This window comes from Aspergillus versicolor (genome assembly GCF_001890125.1).
Source record: "Aspergillus versicolor CBS 583.65 unplaced genomic scaffold ASPVEscaffold_2, whole genome shotgun sequence".
In the NCBI taxonomy this organism is placed as follows: Eukaryota; Fungi; Ascomycota; class Eurotiomycetes; order Eurotiales; family Aspergillaceae; genus Aspergillus; species Aspergillus versicolor.
Genome location: NW_024467525.1, coordinates 1,054,692 through 1,078,920, shown reverse-complemented (window position 1 = coordinate 1,078,920; position 24,229 = coordinate 1,054,692). Strand labels below are relative to the sequence as shown.

Sequence of the window (24,229 nt, the reverse complement as noted above, 5' to 3'; positions counted from 1 at the left end):
GGGGGAGACTGGATAAACGAGCACTTTGACCTTCTGATCCTAATTTAAAGAAGACTGACGATCTCATCGAGGTGTCGGCGGGCGAGAACCATTGGAAGGGGGGCCCTTAGGGTAGTATCTCAGCCGGTGTTTGGGAAAGCGCCTGCTGGGTGGTGGTCAGTGGTCAGTGGCCAGTGGTGAGACTTTGCTTTCACACTCACGCATTCCCTGTCCACTCCATCTCTCCATCTCGAGACCACCCTCCCAACCCCCAACCCTGATTGGAACTGTCATGGAGAATTTTCGATCCGATTCTGCACGAGCTGGCTGTCGTCATTTCCGTGTCTGTTCCACAGCAGACCCCTAGATGCCAGGGGTTGGCGATGGAGTGCCCGTCAAGGCCCGTTCAGTGCCAGGACTCACCAAGGACTGGGAGCTCCAAGACGAATTGATTCGCTTCCCGCGGCGGGGTTTCATGCAGTCGTCGAGCTCGCTGCTGCAGGCATTCCACAGTCATGTCGCATTGTCTCGCATCGTCTCTTCGAATCCTTCCTTGCCAACCACTGGTCCCAAGCGCTGGCTGACGCTCGTCCTTTCCCCGCCCGTCGCTCCCCCGTCAACCATCAACACCTCCACCACACTCCACCACCACCCAGCGCAAGTTAGCTCTCGCCCTCTCTGCCAATCCTTCTGCTTCTCTTCGACCCTGTCCTGCAGGTTCGCGCTGGGTATCCGCATGCTGTTTCAATCATGTGACTTAGGTGTGCCAGCGTTCGTCCAATGTTCGTCCTTCGGTTGGCCCAGACGAGTCGCCCTGGGCGTGACTAGATTTTAGATAATGCCGATGACCCTCGTCAACCTAGTCGGCGGGACTGGCGATGTGGGACTTTGGGCATTTCGTCAGACATTTCGATGTGCTGCAAGCGCTGTGTCTGTGGCCCGCCACCTATTATTTGGTTCTGCTGCAGTTTATACCAACTAGAAGCTCTGTGGTCGTCGAGACCACAATAAAGGAGAGGCAGGCAGCCACGCAGGAAGTAAGAGAGCGACAGACAAGATGCATCGTCTCTTGAATATATAATTTAAAAGACGCGACCTTTTTTTTTTTTTTTTTTTTGCCCCTTTCCCTGATTTCTTGCTTTGTCGCCTGCTCTATCTTGTTTGCTTTTTGTCTTCTACTTGTTCTCGGGACTTTGCTGTTTTCCCCTGCGACTAATGCTCTGCAGTCTTCCGTCGCCGCACCTCTTTGCTTATTCCTTCTTCAGATCACTTCTATTTCTACCCCAGCCTGCCCTCTTGGTTTTTCCTCCAACATTGTGAAACTTGAGAGCCGGCCGGACTCTTCCCCTTCAACTCCCTATCTAGTCGCCTTGGTTTCCATGCGATTTCCAGGAGCACGAGTGGCCGGACACGCGGCTGCCACGCTGTGCGAAAACCATGACGGAGAATCCACGACGCATCGAGGACTTAGCAGACGAGCTGATCAGTGATATCCTCTCCTTTCTTCCTGGTGCAGAAGATCTATCCAGCACGTCTTCGCTTGTCAATTTACACGACATTCCACCAGCACTTAATGGGCGAGGTGCTCACGTTTACGGCGAGGGATCTGAGCTGGGTCGATTTCGACTGGTCTGCAAACGCTTTCTTCGCATAAGTACCCCGAGAAAGTTTGACCGCTTCAATCTTCGATTCTCGCGGGGGGGGTTCCGGAGATTGGAAGAGCTCCTAGACATGCAGCTGGCCTGTCATGTTCGGTCTTTTACGTACATGGTGCGACCTTTCTACCAAGGAAGCGGTAACCGTCTCTTGAATATACAGCCCTCGCTATTACTGGGCTCAGAGGCCTGAAGAATTCTAACACCATAATCTAGGATGGACACAATTCCTTGCCGAAATTGATCCAAACGAGCTCCCGTCCGTCGACGCCCATAGAGCACGTCTGCAAGAGCAAATAAGTATCATTCGTGGTAACCTCGACCGTGAGCTACTACAAAGAGCGATGGTTGCGTTCTCGTCCCTTCAGAAGGTTAAGCTTCTTCGACTGCAGGACGAAGCAGACGAACGTTTACTGGACCATATGCATGAGCATGAACGCCGGGTGGACGAAACTCTAGCTCTGGACTGGGAACCAGCTTGTACCAGAGCTGTCACAAACCTAGGTCTGTCCTTACTCGCGTCTAGTTGTACGTCTGTTCGTTTTGTTGGGCCTCAAATCGACCCCAATGCGACGGTCAAACTTCTGCAGACTCCATCCGCCACGCTCTCCAATATTGGGGCGCGATTGACCTGTCTAGACGTCACATTCCATGCCAAGACAGACATAACAAGCCACATGGACGTCTTATCTCAGGCCTTCCACGACCTCTTCAACGTTGCAAAGAACCTGGAGACCATACATTTTGGCTTCGCAATCGCCGTTCCTTTGGATTTATCCCTAGACCGGGTCTTTCACAATATCCAGTGGAAAAGACTACGCACCCTTAGTATCCAGGGATGGCGGCTAACCTCCCACGAAATTATCACGCTCTTTCGCCGTCACCGCCGGCAACTCCGCGATATTCGCCTTGTCGGCGTCTTCCTCCGTGGTGGGGGCCGCTGGCTTGATGTTCTCTCCGTGCTGCACGATGAAATGGATGAGATAGAGCGCATCAATTTGCGTGAAATAAATTACGCCAGTCATTCTGATGGCACCTACGGCCCTAACGGCAGCAACGGCCATAGTAACGGCAACGGCAATGGATCAGCTGGGAATCAGAACTGGCTTTCCATCCTTGTTAACCATAATATCATGGCACATGCACCCTCGGGCTCTTCTCCGTCGTTCTACCACCAACCGGTTCTTAACACCGACCACCTGACTTCAGCCTCCTCAGGCCATACACGCCACTCGTTCCACGCCTCAACCCTAGAAGGGCTAAGAGATCGGTCTGTAGACGAACTTGGTGATAATGGGGTATACGTAACACATGAACAGAGTCAACTCTGGGAGGCCTGGGTTTTGTCTAGCACACGCAAGGTTTTTCGGAGGAAGAGCTAATTCAAATATCGGGAGGTCTCATTGATGGTGTGGAATGTTTAGCGTGCTGTTCTCTCCTATCTCGTTTTGCATCTTGATAAATACCGACTGGTGGCCCTATGATACGCTAAGCAGAGGAGGGTTCGTCAGATGAATGAATGCATCCTATGGTTATTATGTGAGTTTATGATATTATAGTATGTGATGGATGCATATAACGCGGCCGCTTTATTCTGGGCCGGACCTATACAAGATAGAATCCACCGATATACAACTACGTGAATACCAGAGAAGCAAAGAAAGAAGAAAAACGATGGAGAATATGTCAATAGGAAATAAGTAGGTTTTTTTTCTAAGAAAACGTGTCTGCTGCGAGAGTTCAATGCAAGTGAAGCATAAGTCTTTTCCATATCCGGGTTCCAACGAAGTACTAGCCAGCCAGTAACTAATAGGTATCAGGCAACTATAGCTGAAAGGCAGGAAATCACAAAGGGGAATAGAAGGGGACAGATGTTGATCTACTCAAGTATAACGGCAGAAAATCGAAATGGATATATAGCAAGGGGATAATCCCACTAATATGGGCTAAATTGCGCATGGTCATATACCACCAACAAGGGGACCCTGATCTAAAGGAATCGCAGCAGCAGAAGCCTGGCCGGAGCTCGGTGGTTTCGTACTCCGTTCCCTCATCCGGCGACCTTCCATGAGTCCGCGTAGACCACGCTTTTGGAGCCCAATCACGCTACTGAGATCTCCGGTCCAGACCTCGATGTCGGCGTGTGTACCGCGACGGCGACGGGGGGCGCGGGATGGGTCGCCCGATAGGCCCTCGGAGTCAGAGTGATCGTAACTAGTGGCGGAGGCGGAGGATGTGCTTGCGTTACTAATGGAGTCGTCACGATCACGCCTCTGGCGACGGTTGAAGACGTTGGTGTTGATGCGAAGAGGGACACCGCGGGAGCCCCCAGCACTGCTGCTCGCGACAGATTGACCGGAAGTGCCGTGCTCGGTATCGGAGGAGTCTGAATTCAAGCGACTGTCATTAAGTGTCATGGAAGCAGCCGCATTGGCGAGTTCGCTAGCGGCGTGAGCGCCGTTGAGGGCCTCCAGAGTGCCACCGGGTCCGCTGATGAATCCGGTGCCCCTACCACCTCCAGCAGCCATGGCTGCCGCGTTGAAAACAGCAGCAGCATTTCGGCCATCTAGGACCTGGTGTAATCGCTCCACTGTGGCTTCGAGAAGGCCATCTACCTGGTATGGTCGGGCGATTTGAAGCAAAGAGCATAGGATTTGAGGAGTGCAAAGTGGAGATCCGGCCGGCGGGAGGGACGAGGTATAAAGGTAGAAAACAAGAACTTGTATAGTAAGGACGGTATGTGGTAGGTATAATACGCGAGGTCGGGAGGTGGGAGGTAAAGTGTGCGCAGAGGGTAATTCGAGGTTGGCTAAAAGGGACTTTGAAGGGTTGTTGCCGTTGCTGGCGAGAGTTGTGGCGTTGGAGTAAGTGCTACCATGATCTAGTGATGGTGTAATTGTGATACTCGAGTTGCGACTGGGGTACGGCTGCAAAGAAGGCCGCAGAGTCGCTGAATCTGATGTTGAAGTATCAGACGACTCGCGGAGAAGTTGGATGAAATACGGGCCCCATCTTCGACTAAGGATCCGTGAATTCACGGAAATCCGCTCTCCCCCTACCGCTTGCAACTCCATATCGGCCATTTCGAAAACTGTCTGTGCAAGACGCCCTAGCTCAGATGATGCGGCGGAGAAAGGTCGACCGCCGGATGTGAGTTGGGACAACTTGTGATGGAAAGAGGCAGGGACAGCAGGTGCACTGTGGGAGCTGTATGCAGACGTCGGGGAGGTTTTACAAGGGTTGTTGTAGAGTCCGAAAGCCTCGAGCTCAACCATACATAGATGAGTAAAGTTTAGACGACGGTGATTGTAGTCCTCGACAAGGTTACGCTTGCGATTCCCAAGAATCACAAATGTATTCCGCCTCGCCCACAGGACACCACGGTTCCAGCTGCCATGCCCAAACACTGATCCACCAGCATCAATACGGCCCCAGGTGAGACTCTTCAAATCCAACGCCCAGAGCGCGTATTCTTGCTTCGAAGAGGTAAGGTAGGTACCGCTCACCACAAAGTGCCCATTAATTACTGCCCCATTCGGGAACCGCAGACCAGGGGGGGATGCCTGGCTCGGCATAGGTTTCTCAACAAGACGACCATCCGGAAGACGTATTTGAAGCTCGAGCTTGACGTCCAGGAAGTTGTAGTTGGAGTAAATCAACATTGGGCATCCTGTAGCACTCGAATCTTCTGTAGTTTCGAGTGTATCACTCTCAGGAGAAGTGCTCCCAATGTCAGACAGTTTTATACCAGTCAATGGGGCAGCTACACTTCTATAGGCGCCACAGCTTCTTCCCAAAGGGCTTGTGTTTGTCCACTTCAAACTCCGGAGATTGAATACGCTGATCTGCTCAATATAGTGGTTGGTGCTATCCTGACCACCTACTACCACCATTTCGGCTCCACCAAAGCCATCAATATCCACACCGATCGAGCCCTGGTGAGGGTTAGAAGAGGCGGGGTTGTGGTGAATTGCCGAGAGTGGAGCACTCGCAGAGGTAAAATAAGCGCTAGAAGGGATAATAGTTGCGCAGTGCGCATATCGCCCTTGAGGAGAGTCATGGGTATTCACGCGGGTCCACGACCGAGTTGGGACATCAAAGATGTGGATATCAGACATCACGACTACCTCCGGTTGAGAGTCATGTCCACCGTTGTTCGCCGAGTCTGGAATAGGCGACATTCCGCCATAGCACACTAGCTTATTGTCACCGAGAGCGCAAACGCTGTGAAAATATCGGGGTCGGGGAATATCGCCAGAAGCTTCGATTCTCGACCAGTGACGCCGGATCAAGTCCAGCTCATATATATCCGACGTCAGATGTGGGCGAGATTTCGATAGGATGCGGCCACCGAAGATATAGATCTTGTCGCCCAGGACGGTTGTAGTTGCTCCAACAAGAGGAGGGGGTTCGCGGCCGGAGGTACGGCGGACGTTGCACACGAGACCTGATAGATTGACAGGGTTGGAAGAAGAATTTGGAGCCGGAGTGCCTGGAGACACTCCAGAGTGAGGGTTCTCATCTCTGAAGGAATCCAAATGGCCGAGGCTCGACTGGCTTCTCGACATCATCTTGAAAGCGGACGACCCTCCAAACCGCAGCCGATCTAACGCAGGTCCCTCTTCCTAATGTTTATATATTATTCAGGCCACGCGAAAATTCCGTAGAACAGATTGTTTCGTGGTAATTTTTGTTTGTTTTTTGGCGAGCGAAGGTATGTGTCGGTTTCCAAGGTAGGATAGAATTCTTCCAAGCGATCGTCTTCCCCGGGCTGACGTTCAACAGCTTATCTCCGTGCGCGGCGCTAGAAAAATCTCGAAGCGACAGGGTAGCATGAGCGTCGTAAGCAGGGACGAACAAGGCTACAACAACCGAAGGGATTTAGGGAATCCAAGAAATCACGCGATATATCACACAAGCCGGTCCCGGTATTTGGTGTTTAAAATATCGCAGGCGGTTTAACCAGGTCAGGGGCGGACGGGAGGACGAGAGAGCAATCGGTGCACTCTTGGAGGCTTCCCCGCCACTACCAATCCAGGCGCTTTGTTTCCGAGAAACGCAGACGGAGGGATGGTAAGCGGCTAGTTCAATTCGAAGAATTTATTCGGGAGGACTCGTAAATTCGGTTTTCGCTTCTGTCTCGAAATCGGTGAGTGCCTGGCCGCCGCAAGGGGAATGAGTTGGTGTGCTCCAACCACCTGTCGGGGGGTTTAACGGATCAGCACAAGGAACCACGGCGATAGGGGTAAAACGGTGGGAGCGCTGGGCCGTACCAAATCCACGAGGACGGAGCCGTACTCGTACTGGAAGAGCGGTGCGGAGTCTTGTTCAAGGCGGTGTCTGACTCTCCCGCAAGAGTTGAGCAGCGAACTGTTGTTTGCTCCAAGGCCGTTGTGGAGAAGAAACCGTTGGACCGTACAGACGGTCGCCTCGCAATGTTGACGCCAAATCTACGCTGACAGCTGAGGCTGAAAACACCAGCACGAAAAGGAATTGGAATTGTCGACTGGCCAGAAATCAACATAAACCACGGAGAAACTTCTGTACACTTATGCTTATTTTTTTCGGAAGAATATACGCAAATCCCTCAGCAAGAGGACCTGCCAGGCACCGCGAACCCAGGTAAGCAGCCCTGAGGAAAGCGCTATAAACGACGATAATAGGGCCATTATTGTGGAATTTCAAAGCGGGGTATTACACTCGAGCAATCAGATAACAGTCTCAGCGCGCATTCTCTGACGGCTGGGGCAGGTTGCATTTCTAGCAATGCAGTTTTGACGCCCGATCTCATGCAAGGTGACGAGTTCGCCTCCCTGTTCGCTCCGGACCCCAGCTGCCTTCAGGCTGCTACCGAGGGACGTCACAATTTTTACTCCGTATTATCATGGATACGGTGGTATTGTCATGGCCTCTCACGCTACGGTCTGGGCTTTCGGCTTGCATTTGTAGGCTATGTCCCGGCTTGTATGGGCTTCCTCGGGCTAATCAAGTCCCACGAGTTGGTACGACTGTAATGTATTTGAATCATTGTATCATAAGGTATCAAAATAAACAAAATCCACTCATAAGATTTTATTCTCTTTTGCTGCTCCCAGAAAGTTCATCCCGTAACCGTCCGAGTCACAGTATACCAACTACCTGTAGCTGAAATTTGACAGTCTCAGGTAGCTCGCATGGCATCGTTTGTCCCAATTTACTCCTTCTTGACGTTGGTGAAGCGCAGGTAACTACAAAAAAAAATTAGCAATTGTCCGAAGTAACTCCACGTAATATAACTCTCGGTGGGACTTACGGCTTGACAACGCGGACATCACCGAACTTCTTCTGAGCATCTTCGGTGGAAACAGGAGGAGGAACGACAACGTCGTCACCGGGGAGCCAGTTGATAGGTGTGGTAACACCGTGCTTTTCAGTGGTCTGGAGAGCATCAACGACACGGAGCACCTCAGCGGTGTTGCGGCCAGTGGAAGCGGGGTAAGTCATGATAAGACGGATCTTCTTGCTGGGGTCGATAATGAAAACGGAACGGATGGTAAGAGCCATGCCTATGAAACATATATTAGAAATTGGTCAAGTTAACACGCTCCTGGCGTTCACATACCCTTGGCATCGACATTGGTGGTGTCCTGGTAGTCAACCATGTCGAACTGGTGGGCAATCTTGCGCTCGGGGTCGGAGATGATGGGGAAGGTCAGCTTAGAGCCGGTGACCTCATCGATGTCCTTGATCCAGGCCTTGTGGGATTCGGTGCCGTTGGCGCTCTGCAAGGAGTTAGTAAATTCTAAGAATACTATTACAACAGCGGTGTCTACTCACAAGCCCGATCAGCTTAACACCACGAGCAGTGAACTCAGGCTCAAGCTTGGCGAAAGCACCGAGCTCAGTGGTGCAAATGGGGGTGAAGTCATCCTACAATAAAGCCAATATGTTAGCACATGTCACTTTCTAGGTCTTCCGTACCATATCGGCTGCCAATTCGGGGGCCGAGGGCTACTCACGGGATGAGAGAAGAGGATAGCCCAGCTGTTGCCAATGTAGTCGTGGAACTTGATAGGGCCGTTAGAGGTGTCGGTCTCGAAGTTGGGGGCAACAGAGCCGAGACGGAGGCTAGAAATAAATCATAGGTCAATTCAGGGGCCTCGAAAGGTACACGTAGAAGGACTTACGGAGCAGCGCGTTCTTCAGCCATTGTAATGATATAGTCTGGAACTGGTATAGATGCGAGGAGTGCGGATACAAAGGGAGACAATTTTTGAAGCGGGATTGAAGCAAAACTTGGGAGAAAGGGGGTAAAAGAGAAAGCTTCCCATAAATAAGAGGACCCCGAGATGCTTCAATGCCCCTCGATGCGGTTACCCCTCCATCCTCTCCCCTCGATCACGCAATTTATCCACCGCCTTCCTGATAAGTATATATCGTGGCATCCCGATGGATGGTGCCCCCCACTTGGAGCTCGAAGAACGGTTCGCGGGTTGAAACTAGGGGCAACATGCACCCGTTGACGCCAAAGTTCGAGACTCCCTTTCATTAACTATTGGATCGTTCTTCCTTAGTCACGAGGTTGTTGGCTTTTCGGGTGAACACTTCCCAACCCCTCTATACACATAATACGATGTCAACCTTTGGGCTCGTTGTTTGTCTAACTTTGTTCCATTTCATTCGACTCTTCTCAAAGCTGCATCTGTCGGCCGATTCCATTCGGCAAATGCAGTGGACGGCAGCACCGCTCGGCCGACAGTTTGTACCTAGTGACCAATGGAGATCACTGCCGATGGCGCAATATGCTCACATCATCACTCGAATGAATTCTTGGTCAGCTCGAAGAGGGGTGAATGTGAACGAAGGCTGTCTTAGGCACTGGCCGAATTCCAAAAGTTGCCCAATTTGGGCCGAGTCCCAAGAGGGGGTCAAGTATGGAAACTGCAAGCTCAGGGCTTAATATTGGTTGCAGCGTTTAGTATCTCCAAAGCAATCCTTGCCTCGTCTCTGGGCAAGTATATCTAATCTTGGTGCATGATTTCCTGGGAGTAAATGAGCATAACTCCAGCCAATGCCTTCTTTGTTGACCTACACTGGCAAACTTGCTTTGTGCTCGAATCTTAGGACCGAAGAATACCAATACCCACGGCACTATTGTCAATAGAACGCCCTGGTTAATGTTAGCAACCCGAGCGCTAATCTTGGGAAACCCTTCTTACAATCCCTCCTAAAAGGCTACAGGCAGCGGGGTACCCAAGATTGGTAAACATAGCATCCGTCACCAGTGGAAACACGCCTCCAAGGACGTTGCGGCCTGAGAGTTATCAGCGTTGTTCGTTGAAGCCTGGTTGATCCCTTATCCCCAGAATGGGGGCAGATAAACGCACAAAAAGACTGGGCGGCAATCGCAGAGCTAGCGTATCGATGGTATGTATCGGCAAGGTAATTGAAAGTGGCCAAGTATATAGATAGAATCCCAATTGTTGAGCAACCGATGGCGATAGTTGGAATAATCCAAGGAATCGATGAATACGACGTCCAACCAAACCAGAATAACCCAACCGGCATCAATATTGACTCGACGCACGCGAAGTATAACCGCCCTTCTGGTGTGTTTGACATTTTGCCAATTCGAGTGGCAACCTTTTCTTGGTTTACACTCACCACTGTGGCAATAATCGAAGCAACAGAGACCGCTATCGACACTGTCAGCGAAAACGAACGGTTTTAAAACTCTTTTTATGGAATATCGAACCCGAGAAAACCGCCCCATTTTGTTCAATAGTAAATTGATGATTGGTCGAAAAGACAAGAGGCACAGCACTAAATTTCAGATACAAAATTGCCCAACTAAAGGCAACCCAAAGGGAAAAGAAGAAGACCACTGGCTCGGTGAAAAGAAGATCTTCCAGCCAGGTTGTTCATATCAGCTGGGGCTTATTCAGGTCGTTGCATAGGGCTAGGTACTGAGCGGGTACTCACGAAACGGCCGGTAACATGAGATAGATATCATTTTAAGCAAAGTCTCGCGCTCTTCGTCACTTTTGACCTTCCATCTAATTCGCTGGACTTGTTGCTTCTCCGGAAACTCATTCGAGTTAAGCACCACACCGTAGTAGCCAGCTTTTTCGAGCGCCTCGTAGTACTTATTCAAAGTCTTCGCCTTTCGACTCAAAAGTACACTTCCACGAGTTTCTTTCAGGAAGAAAAACAGTATGAGTAGAAACACCGCAGCAGCAATTGCCTGGGAGTAGTAGATCCATCGCCAGGATGCTCGTTGTTGAATAAAGCCGGAGATGAGTGGACCTAAGCCTGTGCCGAAGAGGACAGCACCGGCAAAGTATGACATGGGAGTATTGCGATCCCCAGCATGGTAAATGTCACTGATGACTCCACCAACCATAGTCGAGAAGGTGGCTGCAATGGTAAAACAAGTCAATAACGTCTCCATATGCACATAGAAGGTATAGTACATACATCCTCCAATTCCGAGAAAGAATCTTGCAACAAGCAGCCCGGCAAACGAATTTGTCGCGCCGCAGCCAATAAGGCAGACTATGTCTTGTTAGTATCACCCATTTATCGCCATTATGCTCAGTGGCAGTCGCAGCTCACCAGTAAATACAACACCACTGGTCACAAATATTGGTCTTCTGCCATTGATCTCCGAAAAGGGTGCCAAGACCATAGGCGCGATACCAAACCCCAGACAGAACAAAGTGATCCCCAGATTGTAGACAACTCTACTCACGTTCCACTTTTCGGTAAGCTCATCCGCTGGAGGAGTATATTCGCCTGCCGCATATGCTGACATTGCAGTCACACCGCATGATATCATAGTAATTACAAACTTGCGCGGCTCAGACCAGAGAAATGGCGATGCATATTGGGAGAGATCTGGGCATGGTGGTGGATCTGCCCGGCCGTGCTGCGGGGAAGAAAGACCCACAGGCTGCGGCAGGATGGTATCGAAGGTGAGATATAAGTGCTCGACCGGAGTTTGCGAGCTGTTGTTATTCTGCGGAAACTGGGCACTTGGATCACGGTTATTCATGGCCGCTGCCAAATCGTCCTCCTTGCGATGGTCGGAGTTCTGTCCGATTGCCGAGTGTAGTTGCCGAGGACCTTCCTGCTGGGAAACCATCACGGCGTATCACTGTGTCTTTCATCGAAGTACGTAGCAAAGGAAGAACAACGCCAGGAAATTAACAAATCTTATATCTCGGGGAGAAGGAGGAGAGACGGGATATTATTCAGCCCTTTTGCTTTCGTCGAGGATCATGCCTCAAAGAGTCAAAGTAACAGACTCGCGCATCCCCCGAACTTGGGCTTGACCATGTGGGGACGGGGTTTAGCGGAAATTCCGCAACTGAGCTTGAGAGAAGCCGATAGGGCGAGTGATTTCTCCATCGAAATCTTGATCCAGTCGAATATATTCGAGCCCCGAGTTGAATCAGAAAGGAGTCTTTGTAAATTGATGGAGGCCCGGGCAAAACGTCACCCAGCTTCGGACATGGTTATCTCCTCCCCGAAGCTTAAAGACTACTCAGATGCAAGGCATGGATAATAGTCTCTCTCTACGGAGTAGACATGATAGACTTTTCTCCCCCAACCCGCAGTGTGCACCAGAATGCCCTGCGAGTAGATTTGAGTTGTTGATTTGAAATAATAATGGAGCTATGATCATGATTCATGAATCATGAAGCAGGAATCCAGAGGCTGTCGGCGTCCTTGCTGTACTCACCTCACGTGACATGATCTGCTTGGGACCCACTGCAGCCGACTCGCGTTGGGGACGAGCTTCGTCTTATTGACGACTGCGATCCCAGATGACTCCGGTCCAATCTCATTGATTGCGGAATCGAAAATCACATGGTGGTATGTGCTCCTATCCTCAACTATCTTGTTATTATTGCGTTGTTTCCAATCGGGGACGAGCCAGCGAAGGCGACAGACATCGGATTCTAGGCTTCACGCGAGGACGGGAACGCCAGCGGAGACTAACGACTGTCATTTCTGTGCAGGCGCGTTCAGTCACTCGACCCTTTATTTCCCTCGAAACGCTTCATCCTTCCCTTTTGACTAGCTAACGTTTTCGACACTCATTTTCCTTGCATTGATATCCTTTCTCTCTCCTTTATTTTCACAATACCATTTGGGTTCGTACATTCAATTTCCCAGAGCCCATCACCATTTCGCTTCTTTCGTCAATCATGGCGCTCGGCAGAAAGCGCAAGTCCGAGAGCGTTTCAGTAGCTGACAAGGCAGCTACTCCCTCAAAGAAGGTGTGTTGTAATTCTAGTCCGTCAATTGAGCCCTGAACTACTCATTATCACTTCCTCGCATCCCTTTCCGAGCCAAGTATCACAGCCGCGCCGGTCAATTGGTTACCAAAGGCTTTACGAGTCCGCGGAGAGCTGACGGTATTTTCACCACCAGGTTGCCACCGACACTGCCACGACGCCTGAAACGCCCGCCACTGGAGAGAAAAGAGGTAGAGGTCGTCCCCGCAAATTCCCTGTGGGTTCGACTCCCGTTCGGCCAGAAGGGCCTAAGAGAGGCCGCGGGCGGCCTCGTAAAGATCCTTCAGGTACGATTTTCTTCGAACCCATCGTATTTCCGATGCCTAATTCCTTCGCAAACACCGATAATCGGACTACTTCCGTTCATTCCCTTGCGCTTCTCTAACATACACCAGCGGCCCCCAAGACGACTCCCAAATCAACTACGCCTGGCAAGGGCCGTGGAAGACCGAAGAAAATATCTGGCGCCAGCGACTCCACGCCCAAGTCGAAGCCTCCCACAACAGCAACAGATGATAACACGGATGATGAGAGTGCACGTTCTTACTGGTTGATGAAGGCAGAGCCCGAGTCTCGTATGGAGAAAGGGAAGGATGTTAAGTTCTCTATCGATGATTTGCGGGTTGCTAAAGAGCCTGAACCATGGGATGGTACGTACTATGTCTGCTCCAATCCTGATTTTCAGAGTATGGGCTAATTGGAATCTTCTAGGTGTACGCAACCCTGTCGGTAAGATCATCGATTACGCGGTCTATTCAAGAAACATTCTCACCAAATCACAGCTAAAAAACACATGCAAACCATGAGGAAAGGGGACCTTGCGTTTTTCTACCACTCCAACTGCAAGGTTCCAGGCATTGCGGGTGTCATGGAAATTGTTCAGGAGCATTCTCCAGACGGTAGGGTTTTTCTTTCAAGTTCGGGTTCCTAGGCGACTTGACTGACAATTTTCTTCATTGCAGAGAGTGCCTTCGATCCGTCACACCCATACTATGATGAGAAATCCAAGCGTGAGAACCCAAAGTGGGTTGTGGTTCACGTAGAGTTCCGCCGCAAGTTTGATCATTTGATAACGTTGCACGAACTCAAGTCCCACGCAACTGCCAAGTCGCCCCTCGAGAACCTCCAGATGCTTAATCAGACGCGACTAAGTGTCTCGTCTGTGTCTCCAAAGGAATGGGACTTCATCATGTCACTGGTGAAGGAGGGTGAGAAACCGGTGTCCGCAGATGACTCTTCCAAGGAAAATGTCGACACGGGGAAAAAGGAACCAGAGTCTAGTGAAGAGAAAATTGAATAGTAGCATCAGGCTATCCTTCCATCTCGGGAATCCCAGCCTGGTTAGTTTGAAGCCGGGCATGGCTAGCTTTCTTATGTATAATCAATAGCATTTTCTTTCCCTTTTCTTCCCCATTCCCACTTCTTCCTTGTAGTTCTTTTCTCCTTGGACATATATGGCTCCCTACCGCTTGCCATGTACAACTCATTCGAGAAAGGTGCAGTTAACGAGGGGTGGAAGCCGAGATCAAGCGGGTGGAGGCAGGGATGTGATACCCATTTGATACCGTGAGACGAGAGGCTTTAAACAGTGCTTGGTAATCAGCTGCCATCCCGCCATATCTAAGAGCTTCTAGTGCCCGAGAGGGAGGTTGTGTTTTCGACCCGAGTGGTAGGTCCATCCATGTCTCATAGAATGCCTCAGAAGAGTAAGTCTATGCGAAAGAGGGGCGTCGTCTATTGCCAAGCCCCGCAGCTTCCAGTGGTTATCTCTTATCGCCCTCCAGCTTCGAGCTCCTGCAGCTCGCTGGACTACATCCCTTGCCTCCCTCCCCCTCTCACACCCCACGTCCATTTCTCTTTATTTCCCCCGCGGGTTCCGATCCCTTTATGTCCTTTATTTCCACGTTCTCCCTTCGGTTCCGTCTCTGCGGGCTTCGCATCTCCAGCTTTTCATCTACTCTTCATCCTCGACGGCAGTTTCATTCGTCACGGCTCACAATGTCCAACTCCATTATCCAGCTAACGGCTCCGAATGGGCGCAAGTACGCTCAGCCTATTGGACTATTTATCAACAATGAGTTCGTTCCGTCTAAATCTGGCGAACAGTTTGCAACCATCAATCCTAGGTACCGTAGTAGCTAGCCCCCAGTCCTACTCAGCAGTAAACTGATATAACTCAGTGATGAGTCGGAGATTGCTTCGGTGTATGCAGCAGGTGAGGAAGATATCGATACCGCAGTCAAGGCAGCCCGGAAGGCCCTTAAGGATCCGTCATGGAAGCTACTGCCTGCTACGGATCGAGGCAACCTGATGCTCAAACTGGCGGATCTCATCGATCAACACAGGGAAACCCTGGCCACTATTGAAACGTGGGATAATGGTTCGTAAATCACATCATTCCCATCTAACTCAAACATCTGACTCCATCAGGCAAGCCGTATCAGGTTTCTTTGAACGACGACCTTGGAGAGGTCATTAACACCATTCGCTATTTTGCCGGTTGGGCCGATAAGATCCATGGCCAGACCATCGGTACCACTCCTGACAAATTTGCTTACACTCTCCGCCAGCCCATTGGTGTTGTGGGCCAAATTATCCCCTGGAACTTCCCGTTGGCCATGGCAGCTTGGAAGCTGGGCCCTGCATTGGCATGCGGGAATACCATTGTCTTAAAGCCTGCGGAACAGACTCCTCTCAGTATCTTGTATTTTGCCACTCTTGTCAAGGAAGCTGGCTTCCCAGCCGGTGTTATTAATATTGTGAACGGTATTGGAAGAGTAGCCGGAACTGCCTTGGTTACTCACCCCGATGTGGACAAGGTTGCTTTCACCGGCTCAACAGTTACTGGCAAAGAGATTATGAAGATGGCAGCCGGAACCATGAAGAATGTGACTCTGGAAACCGGCGGCAAGTCTCCTCTGGTTGTTTTTGGTGATGCAGATCTTGAGCAGGCTGCCAAGTGGGCTCATATCGGTATCATGTACAACCAAGGACAAGTCTGCACAGCTACTTCTCGCATCCTGGTCCACGAGTCGGTCTATGATGAATTCGTGAAGCTCTTCCGAGAGGCAGTGGCTAGCACCAGTAAGGTCGGCGACCCATTTGCCGACGACACGTTCCAAGGACCCCAGGTCACCAAGGCCCAATATGAGCGTGTCCTCTCATACATCGAGAGCGGAAAGCAGGAAGGTGCTACCCTAGTCGGTGGCGGTGTTCCGTACAAGAACGTTGGAGATGGCAAGGGTTTCTTCATTGAACCTACAATCTTCACAGATGTGAAGGACAACATGCGCATTTATCGCGAAGAAGTTTTCGGTCCATTCGTTGCAATCGCCAAATTTTCTACCGAGGAAGAGGCCGTGAGTCGCGCCAACGATACAACCTACGGATTGGGGGCCGCACTCTTTACCAAGGATATCGAGCGTGCCCACCGCGTGGCTTCTGATATTGAGGCAGGTATGGTCTGGGTTAACAGCAGCAATGACAGTGACTTCCGTGTGCCTTTCGGTGGTGTCAAGCAGAGTGGAATTGGCCGTGAACTCGGAGAGGCAGGATTAGAAGCATACTCGCAGGTTAAGGCTGTTCACGTCAACGTCGGGACCAAGCTCTAGTCTGTCCCTCGGTTTGGAATGTTTCGCACACTCATAATCTGTACATAATACGGCATCAACCCAACCGTATGTCGACCCAGGGAAGTAAGCATCGTATTGGAGTTCATCTCTATGACCACGTATACCGGTGACATTAGCCGATGGGTAATGATCTTATGCATATATATATTCACCAATACGGAATGATGAAACTAAGGTTTTTGGACGTGGAAACATGCATCTTCATAACAAATATATATATACCATGCAATCAGCAAACAAATAAGAGCTAGCAAACATTACGTTGAGCACTACCTCAATACCCGAATAATACCTATCTTGGAAATATACCGTCTGGTCTGGTGTCTTGCCATAGACCCAAGTTCTGAGAGTGGCTACAATCCCTGCAAAACGTTTGAGGTCGGGGTTAGGATAAGTTGATTGCTAGCTGCCGATACGCCTAAGGAACCTAGGTGTTTTCTTTATGTCTGCCTCATTCTAGGGGCTTTACACCCAGTGGCTTACAGCTGTAAGCAAGGTGATCGTTGCCTTTGTTGGTTCTGCTGACGACGCTGGATGGGAGTTACGGATCTTCTTTTCCTGGGTGAAATGAACTTTAACGGTTCAAGGTCTACAACTCTGTAGATACCCGTATATCATGCCTATATTCGAGTAATATTATTAACCCCCCGTTCTAGCTTAAAGCGGTGGAATGCTGGCTCCCTCACTGTCTCGTTGGCGTGCAGGGTGGAAGGTTGAATGTGAGACGGGGAAGAAGTGGTAAGAGGGCGCTTATTTCCTTTTGCATCAGGACTAGGTGGCGCAGGCTTAGATGGCGCCGTGGTGAGTTGAGATCGAATGGTTTACGCTGCTGATACCTGAAGCACTCTAAATTTATGTTGTCGAGGATATAAGATCAGGCCTGTTGATGCCCTCCCGCATCATGCATGGATGTTGATATATAGCCACCTGACAAACCACTGAACAATACCAGAGGACGGATCGGCTGAGCCCAGGCCGAGAAATCAATCTCAGAAGGGACTAGCGACAGGGCCCGGCTGAATTCCGGAACCCCCAGGCCCTTTGTCGTCGAAGATGTACCGGTACTTTCCTTTTGGGGAGTGAGACACCGAAAAGGAGGTACTTGGTACTCGCCTGAAAGTGAAGCACCAGTGCCCAAAGTTGTAATAAATAACGACGTTACCATACGTGTATTGCTGATACTAGTAGTTACCGAGAACAGGACATGGTAAATGTTACTAGCGGGGTGTGAGAAAGCACTTTAGTTGCATATCGGCCCAGCTTATCATGCATGTCGAGCCCATGTTAGATACGTTGTCATGCATGAAGAACTGATCATGTGAGGGCACAATTGTGCGCACACGCCTGAAGTATTAATATCGATGCGTATCAGCCCGGATGTTTGCTGCGGGAGGCATCGCGTCCCTGACCGAGGCGCCCTTGGAATCAATTCAGTCATTTCGAAATTCAAGGCTGAGATCGGTCCAGACTGAGGGATAAAAATTTAAAGAAACAAAAATCAGAAAATAAAACAGGATTGGAAGTTTTAGCTTTGCCTTCACCGCATTTTCCGCGGACGCTAGATCCAGTTAGAAGAGCGCGAAGTTGACCTTGTTGGTGACAATGTTGGTGACATGAAGTGGGACATCTTCCAAAATTGCTATCAGGCTGTGCTGTTTGCCTCCTGCAGGTACTCTCCCCGGGCTCCCCGTCGAAGATTGTCTGCCCAAATGATGCAGATGATGATGCACGGGGATTGAGTTGGCAGGCTCCACGTCCTCTGGTCCGTGACCGTGACCGTGTTGATGGCCTTAGTACGGACGTATTGCTAGGGGCAGGTTATCGACCCACAACCGCCCTTAAACACCTTTTGCTGATTTGGTGAAAGATGGGCAATATGATGGCGATCACCCCAGACGGATGGACAAAGATGAAGCTTTTCCTTTATCTCTTTCCTGGAAAATCGTTCGAGAGATGCTTGACCGCTTTATTCGGCAGCTGGACGAGGCAACATTATTCGCCAGGTTGTTTCAAGCCCGACGAGAAAGCTCGAGGTTCACACTAACCAAGTAAAGGCTGAAGCTTGCTCGTCATTGTTGGGCCCTCGTTGGATGACGAAGTACTACATACATATTGGCTTGTTCACAGGGTTACTTGTTTGCTTTTCATCTGCATAGTTATAACAATTTTAATCGTGCAGACACAGACCTCCTGAAGCGTCTGAGAACGGGTGATCAATGCATATGAGAATGCAGATATGTCGTTTGAACGGCTGTATGTCAGAAGGATTGATCCCAACTGGCAGAAAATTCGTCCACAAAGTCCGGCAGTTTGGGACACCCGGCGATGTGCCGTGTCACATCCACGGAACAGAAGCGTCAGATTCAGGGACCAGCGGCAGCAAAGACGCGGTTCAGCGACCAATTTCGGCCGGTCGGATGGAATCCTATTTGTTCTCGACTCCTCCACTGTCACTCCTTGACAGGGAAAAGTGAGGCTATTGGAACACGGGAAGTGCGTCATAGCAGCCAGACTCGATGCGTCGCAGGAGAGCTGTGGAGGGACCAAGCAAACATGCAGGAATTCAAGCAATTACCCCAATCATGGCGTGGAGCGAAACAAGGAAGTGCTTAAATAGATTTTTACACGTTCAAGGCGATTGCTTATGGGGTGCATGACAGCTGACAGGTCGCATTATTGACAAAAGCCGGGATCTCGACGGCCTGGCTGAGGGATGTTCTTAGTCGTTGGCTAGTTTAGGCAGAAAAGATATCCGGGTTAAGTATTATTCTGAATCGAATTTCCGCCCCCAGTATTATAAAGATGTGACCATTCCTTTAGAGATACGGCGGAGGAATAGTATGTCAGTTATGGTTACTCTGAACGGGGGGGAGGTAGCTTGCCCAAAAGAGTACACAGTGACGTGGTCTTGATGGGCCTTGTCAAGCTGCAGCAGAGACTACCCTCCCGATGCAGTTCGAATCCGTCTGAAGGGAGACACCTATGTACTCTGCTAATATCGGTACTTGGTGACGGTCTCTGTCTAGACGAATCGGCTGAGTTGATTGAGTGCATCCAACAGAGGTCATGTGGGGGCTTGGCGCTTCTTTCCAAATCGGCCACGCTCCAGGTGCCGCGGCGACAGTTTACTTCATCACAACCCCCTCCCCCGTGTCTTATAATTGCCTCCAGCGAGTTGTCGAGTTGATCGATCGTTTTGGCCTCAATCTCACCCACAGCTGTGTCGCAGCAAGATCACTCCAGCAATGTCTTCACTTCAGAAGTGGACGATATCCGAGGTACGGACAGGAACTCCAATTTCTTTGGCAGGTTTACCTGCTAGACTGTGATTCCTAAAAAAAAAAAAAAGCTCAATAATAGAATCTCACTATTCTCATTGCTAGCCGTACATCTCAGTTTCCGGGTCTTTACTTGAAGGACCGTTTTACGACAAGAGTAGGAATGAATTCCGCTTCGTTGACATCTGGGAACAAAAGTTGTACTCTTTTGACCTTACGAAAGGCCCCACGTCTTTGAAGACCGTTGATACATCAGAATCCATCGGGTAGGTGCCTTTGTGCTTTGAATTGTACCTTTACAACTGCTAAGGGGGCTAAAACATTACAATTTAGGGTGACCGCAAATATAGCGAATGCAAGCGAGGCCCAAAAGGATCAAATAGTTGCAGCCGCTAAATACGGATTTGCTTTCGTAAACCGCAATACAGGCGAGCTATCATACATCGCACGTCCTTGGGATAACCCAGACAAGCTTCACAAGTGAGTTGAGCAGTGCTCTTCACAACTGATGCACCCTTCCGAGATCTTGGCCTAATCATAATAGAATGCGCTTCAATGACGGAGCGGTGGATAGCAGAGGCCGCCTTTGGGCTGGGGCAATGAACGACCCCAAGGTTCAAAGCCCGGTCAATGAAGGCGTCCTTTTTCGGCTGGACCCAGACCTGAAATTGAACAGCATGATTGAGGAATTGACGATACCGAATGGCATTGGGTGGAATGATACCAACGATACTATGTATTTGACAGACTCTCCAACTGGTAGGATTTTTGCTTTCGACTTTGACGAGAACACCGGGGAAATCAGTAACAGAAGAGTCCATTTCGACATTGGGGAGCCGAAGGAGCCTGACGGTTTTGCTATCGATGTTGAAGGATGTATTTGGAGTGCTATCTACGGTGGTGGCAAGATTATCCGCATTTCTCCTGAAGGGAAAGTCATCGGCGAAATATTGCTTCCCACACGAAACATTACCTGTCCAGCGTTCGTGGGCACGGAGCTCTTCATCACAACCGCCAAGGACGATACCAACGATGACCAGTTTCCAGAGTCGATTCGCTATGGAGGGCATCTCTATAGGGTTGATGTGGCAGTCCAGGGCCAGCCGAGACACGAGTTTCGCATCAATCCATGACCTCTTGAGGATGAGCGAGAGCGAAGACTTGATAGATTTTGGCGACCGGGAACGTCACCAAACAAACATTGCCATCTGATAGACTTTAGACGTGAAACTCATGACATAACACTTGAATAACGAAATATTTCTGTCTTTGGGACCCGGACGTTGGTGCCTCCATCACCATTCATACCCGAGTTTTTACTTTTAGCACCCGAAACCAACCCAATAGCTCCGTGATCTATGGATCTTGCCCAAATACTGTGTAACGGCGTTCAAAGCGGTGAGGATAGAGCTGGAATAAAGTACCGCTCTGCTGAAACCAAGCATCGTGGGATCCTGCGTTCGTGTTCCAGGGTAAATGCCGAGTGTCTCCCTTTGATATCCTCCGTGCCACTGAGGTTGTCCAAATCCAAGCTGCAGAGTCTCCACTTCTGTCTCGCCCACTGCAGTGCTAAAAAACAAAAAACAGAAACAGAAAAAAAAAAAAAAAAGCCATCCAAAAGCAAATATGCGACGAGAAGTACGTACCGATTCCCTGACTCACAAAAGTACTTCTCCATTCGGCACGTCAGGTCGACCCACGTTTGTGAACGTCGAATTTTTGCCAAAGTACGCCCGGCCCTGCACAGCTCCAGGTTTGGAGAATTGGAGTACACCGAATAAACATCGAAACTCGACAGGGGTATCCGGCACCACGGTGTTTTCTTACTTGGTCAGACAGTGTAGACTTTAGAGGAAGTGACAACGCGATTATCCCCTTTAATAATATTTCCGCGGTCGCACTTTCCTTAGGTCCTGTGCGATGGTAGACGCACTGAATACCGGGATCGCCTTCTCTCATTCTTAATGATGCAGTGTTCCTGCCTTACCTGAGGTTAATCTAATCTCAACCAAAACTTTGACTAGTCGAACAGCGCGACGTGCGAATAACACTGCATGCATCATGCAGCCGGCCAACTAAACCCGCCCTATCCACGGCACAATCTCCAGAGAGGGATGAGACGTGCTAACTGCTATCACTGACTTAAACTGTAATAACCAATGGTCCTGGATATGATTTATTTATTATTTATTATTATTATTTTGCCGTACTCAATATCGGTGTCCGCAGGCTTTGCCTTTTGCAAGGTGTGGTACTCGCTACCTACTTCTGAAATCTCCTCCGACTCATTGTGCGGAGTAACCTCGAAGATGCAGGACGTGCGCTTAACTCGGGTTACAGTGATAATATTCCAGATGGCACGAGATGGCCCTCAGGTCCATAAGAAGCGGTTACGGCGGCACTGCAGATGGGGGTCGTTTGTCAGGAAAAAGTAACCATAACTACCACGCGGACGATCCATCTGATCCATGATCTAGATCGCAAGCAACATGCTGTCAATGGTCATGATAATGAGTGACTGACTAAATGTCGCTTGCGCCGCACACCGACTCGTAACGACTAGAGAGTGGACAACGCATGAGACCCGCGAACCGCAATGTTGGGAAAGAGCGAAGACCTCCAGTCAGCCCGCCCAGCCTGCCAATCGCAGAAAAAAGAAAGAAAAAGAAAAAATAAAAAAACCGGCAAGAGGGCCAACTTCGCAACCTTCCAGTCTTTGCTCTCGCCGTCGTATCTTCTCAATCTCACCTCCCCTCAGCGCTCCGGCGCTTCAAAGCTCTTCTGGGACCAATGGCCTACAAAAGAAACGGAACATAATTCCGTCACCTTGGAACTCCAAACACTCACAGGGGCAGGATTTGATCATTTGAGGCCGTTGCGGTCTGGGAGCTCGAAGGATCGCTGCTTACCGTCTTTCCGAATACCCAATCCCACCGAAAATCGTCTATTTTGCACGCGATGGATAGGCTAACTCGGATCTCTTAGGTTACCCTATTCCCTCTGACACGCCCGGGCCAAGGTAGACCAGGCCCTCCGAATCTCGCGATTCAGAGTTCAGATCCAACGTGTCACGTCTCAGAACCTGCAAGACGCTCCATCTAACCAGCCTTCGCGTGATCCAGATTTATTGGAGGTTTGGAGCATCAAATCACCAATCTCGGCACCGACGAGGATTGAATGCTGTCTTTGCAACCAACCTCGTGCGAATCTTGTGGCCGATCGGCACTGATGGCGTTTGGAAGACGGGTCCCGTGTGGGTAGTATTGTGATTTGATCGTTTTTGAAGTTTGGACTCTTGGAGCCGAGGAACAAAATGCAGTGTTGATCGAGAGGACATTCCGGAGCCCTCCGAAGGAGGTTTGCGGATGGTTATCCGTGAATGACAGGATTGCATATCTTGAAACAACAGACTGGCACCAGTCAACTCTATATTCCATGGGCCGGACCGACCAGTGTTTGCGGGAAGGTCGACAGGGTACCATTAACGGCGGGGACGAGCAAAACAAAACCATATCCATCAAAAACGCCAAGCTCGTAGCCATGCAGACTTTCCACTCATGGCTTTGGCTTTCTCCGTCTGTTCTCCATCCGGACCAAGCAACCATCAATCAGTACAAGTAATGAATACGATAAATTTGGGATTACTCGACATCTTTCTAAAACACTGCCAACAATCTTGGCCCCTTCAAGCTTTCTAAATTGATACACGCTTCGCAGCACTCTTTTCTATGTTCCAAATTCAAGTGACGACCCGGCTCGTTGCAGAATCAAACCCCTTTCGGAGCGACTCTGACCACAATTACAGAGCAAGCCCTAATACGGAGTAGTACCATCTCCTTTATAAAGCACAGTTGTGACGGCTGTAACTTTGTCGGGGAATCTACACCTCGGCAGATGCAATTGAGTTGTGAAGTGTCGTTGCCTCCTGAAGGCCAGGCGAAGCATGTCTCATGTTATGCAGCAATCAGTTTCGAGACAAGCCATGCAGGAAGGCACCGACAAGCCCCGGTGGAGGCGGTGCTGGATATCGTGCTTGGTTCGGGAAAACTTAACCGTTAAGAGCTTCCACAATCCACACTAATCCCATTTCTCCTGCAAGATGATCTGGATGGCCAACATCGTTGCTGCTTTGTCGTTTGATGCCCAATGACGTAGCGAAAATGTGCCTTTACCCAGCTCACGAGCCTTGATTCACTCTTGCCACTTGGAAGTTTGAACTTTGAGCCGTTCGGCTGCCCACTGAGTGGCTGACATATTTATCTGTCATTCTGTCTCCAGTACCCGTTCCACACGGAGCCTTCCGCACGGCTCAGGAGTCAATTATGCCTGCATGAGTATTTTTGGCCCGTGTGGTATTGAGCTTTAAGATTCGCTCGACAGGCGAGACGATTGATCACTACCCA

At 50.0% G+C, this 24,229-nt stretch overlaps 8 protein-coding genes across 8 annotated transcripts; 6 read left to right on the top strand and 2 right to left on the bottom strand.

Annotated features, from left to right (window-relative positions):
* Positions 1 to 1,691: 1,691 nt before the first annotated feature.
* On the top strand, positions 1,692 to 3,393 carry ASPVEDRAFT_37577 (F-box domain protein). The gene is made up of 2 exons (XM_040811513.1): positions 1,692 to 1,774; positions 1,851 to 3,393. The coding sequence occupies exons 1-2, from the start codon at positions 1,711 to 1,713 to the stop codon at positions 3,014 to 3,016; spliced, it is 1,230 nt and encodes a 409-aa protein (XP_040663900.1). The 5' UTR covers positions 1,692 to 1,710; the 3' UTR covers positions 3,017 to 3,393.
* Positions 3,394 to 3,595: 202 nt separating this feature from the next.
* Positions 3,596 to 8,823, bottom strand: ASPVEDRAFT_49940 (putative regulatory protein Ral2; the record flags this gene model as incomplete). Its single annotated transcript, XM_040814240.1, has 7 exons — positions 3,596 to 6,126; positions 7,832 to 7,836; positions 7,927 to 8,179; positions 8,236 to 8,395; positions 8,451 to 8,543; positions 8,633 to 8,741; positions 8,801 to 8,823. 7 exons carry the CDS (start codon positions 8,821 to 8,823, stop codon positions 3,596 to 3,598), a joined length of 3,174 nt encoding a protein of 1,057 aa, XP_040663899.1.
* A 662-nt stretch (positions 8,824 to 9,485) lies between these two features.
* On the bottom strand, positions 9,486 to 11,853 carry ASPVEDRAFT_446665 (uncharacterized protein). Its single transcript, XM_040813107.1, has 6 exons — positions 11,229 to 11,853; positions 11,091 to 11,168; positions 10,581 to 11,030; positions 10,369 to 10,518; positions 10,001 to 10,309; positions 9,486 to 9,927 (listed from the first exon to the last, which is right to left on the bottom strand). Exons 1-6 carry the CDS (start codon positions 11,755 to 11,757, stop codon positions 9,809 to 9,811), a joined length of 1,635 nt encoding a protein of 544 aa, XP_040663898.1. The 5' UTR covers positions 11,758 to 11,853; the 3' UTR covers positions 9,486 to 9,808.
* A 584-nt stretch (positions 11,854 to 12,437) lies between these two features.
* On the top strand, positions 12,438 to 13,087 carry ASPVEDRAFT_185405 (uncharacterized protein; the record flags this gene model as incomplete). The annotated part of the gene is made up of 1 exon (XM_040808950.1): positions 12,438 to 13,087. A coding segment is annotated over one exon (262 nt), but the record flags the coding sequence as incomplete, so codon positions are not given.
* ASPVEDRAFT_95153 (uncharacterized protein) lies at positions 12,827 to 14,114 on the top strand (the record flags this gene model as incomplete). Its single annotated transcript, XM_040818772.1, has 6 exons — positions 12,827 to 12,898; positions 13,053 to 13,226; positions 13,323 to 13,566; positions 13,628 to 13,645; positions 13,699 to 13,815; positions 13,879 to 14,114. Coding segments are annotated over 6 exons (861 nt in total), but the record flags the coding sequence as incomplete, so codon positions are not given.
* A 447-nt stretch (positions 14,115 to 14,561) lies between these two features.
* ASPVEDRAFT_37566 (aldehyde dehydrogenase family protein) lies at positions 14,562 to 16,877 on the top strand. The gene is made up of 3 exons (XM_040811512.1): positions 14,562 to 15,042; positions 15,097 to 15,296; positions 15,347 to 16,877. Exons 1-3 carry the CDS (start codon positions 14,915 to 14,917, stop codon positions 16,525 to 16,527), a joined length of 1,509 nt encoding a protein of 502 aa, XP_040663895.1. The 5' UTR covers positions 14,562 to 14,914; the 3' UTR covers positions 16,528 to 16,877.
* Positions 16,878 to 19,392: 2,515 nt separating this feature from the next.
* Positions 19,393 to 21,072, top strand: ASPVEDRAFT_446733 (SMP-30/gluconolactonase/LRE family protein). Its single transcript, XM_040813109.1, has 5 exons — positions 19,393 to 19,549; positions 19,610 to 19,826; positions 19,932 to 20,092; positions 20,160 to 20,306; positions 20,371 to 21,072. Exons 2-5 carry the CDS (start codon positions 19,794 to 19,796, stop codon positions 20,957 to 20,959), a joined length of 930 nt encoding a protein of 309 aa, XP_040663894.1. The 5' UTR covers positions 19,393 to 19,549; positions 19,610 to 19,793; the 3' UTR covers positions 20,960 to 21,072.
* A 724-nt stretch (positions 21,073 to 21,796) lies between these two features.
* Positions 21,797 to 22,342, top strand: ASPVEDRAFT_445764 (uncharacterized protein). The gene has a single exon (XM_040813081.1). The coding sequence runs from the start codon at positions 21,986 to 21,988 to the stop codon at positions 22,259 to 22,261; it is 276 nt and encodes a 91-aa protein (XP_040663893.1). The 5' UTR covers positions 21,797 to 21,985; the 3' UTR covers positions 22,262 to 22,342.
* The last annotated feature ends 1,887 nt before the right edge of the window (positions 22,343 to 24,229 follow it).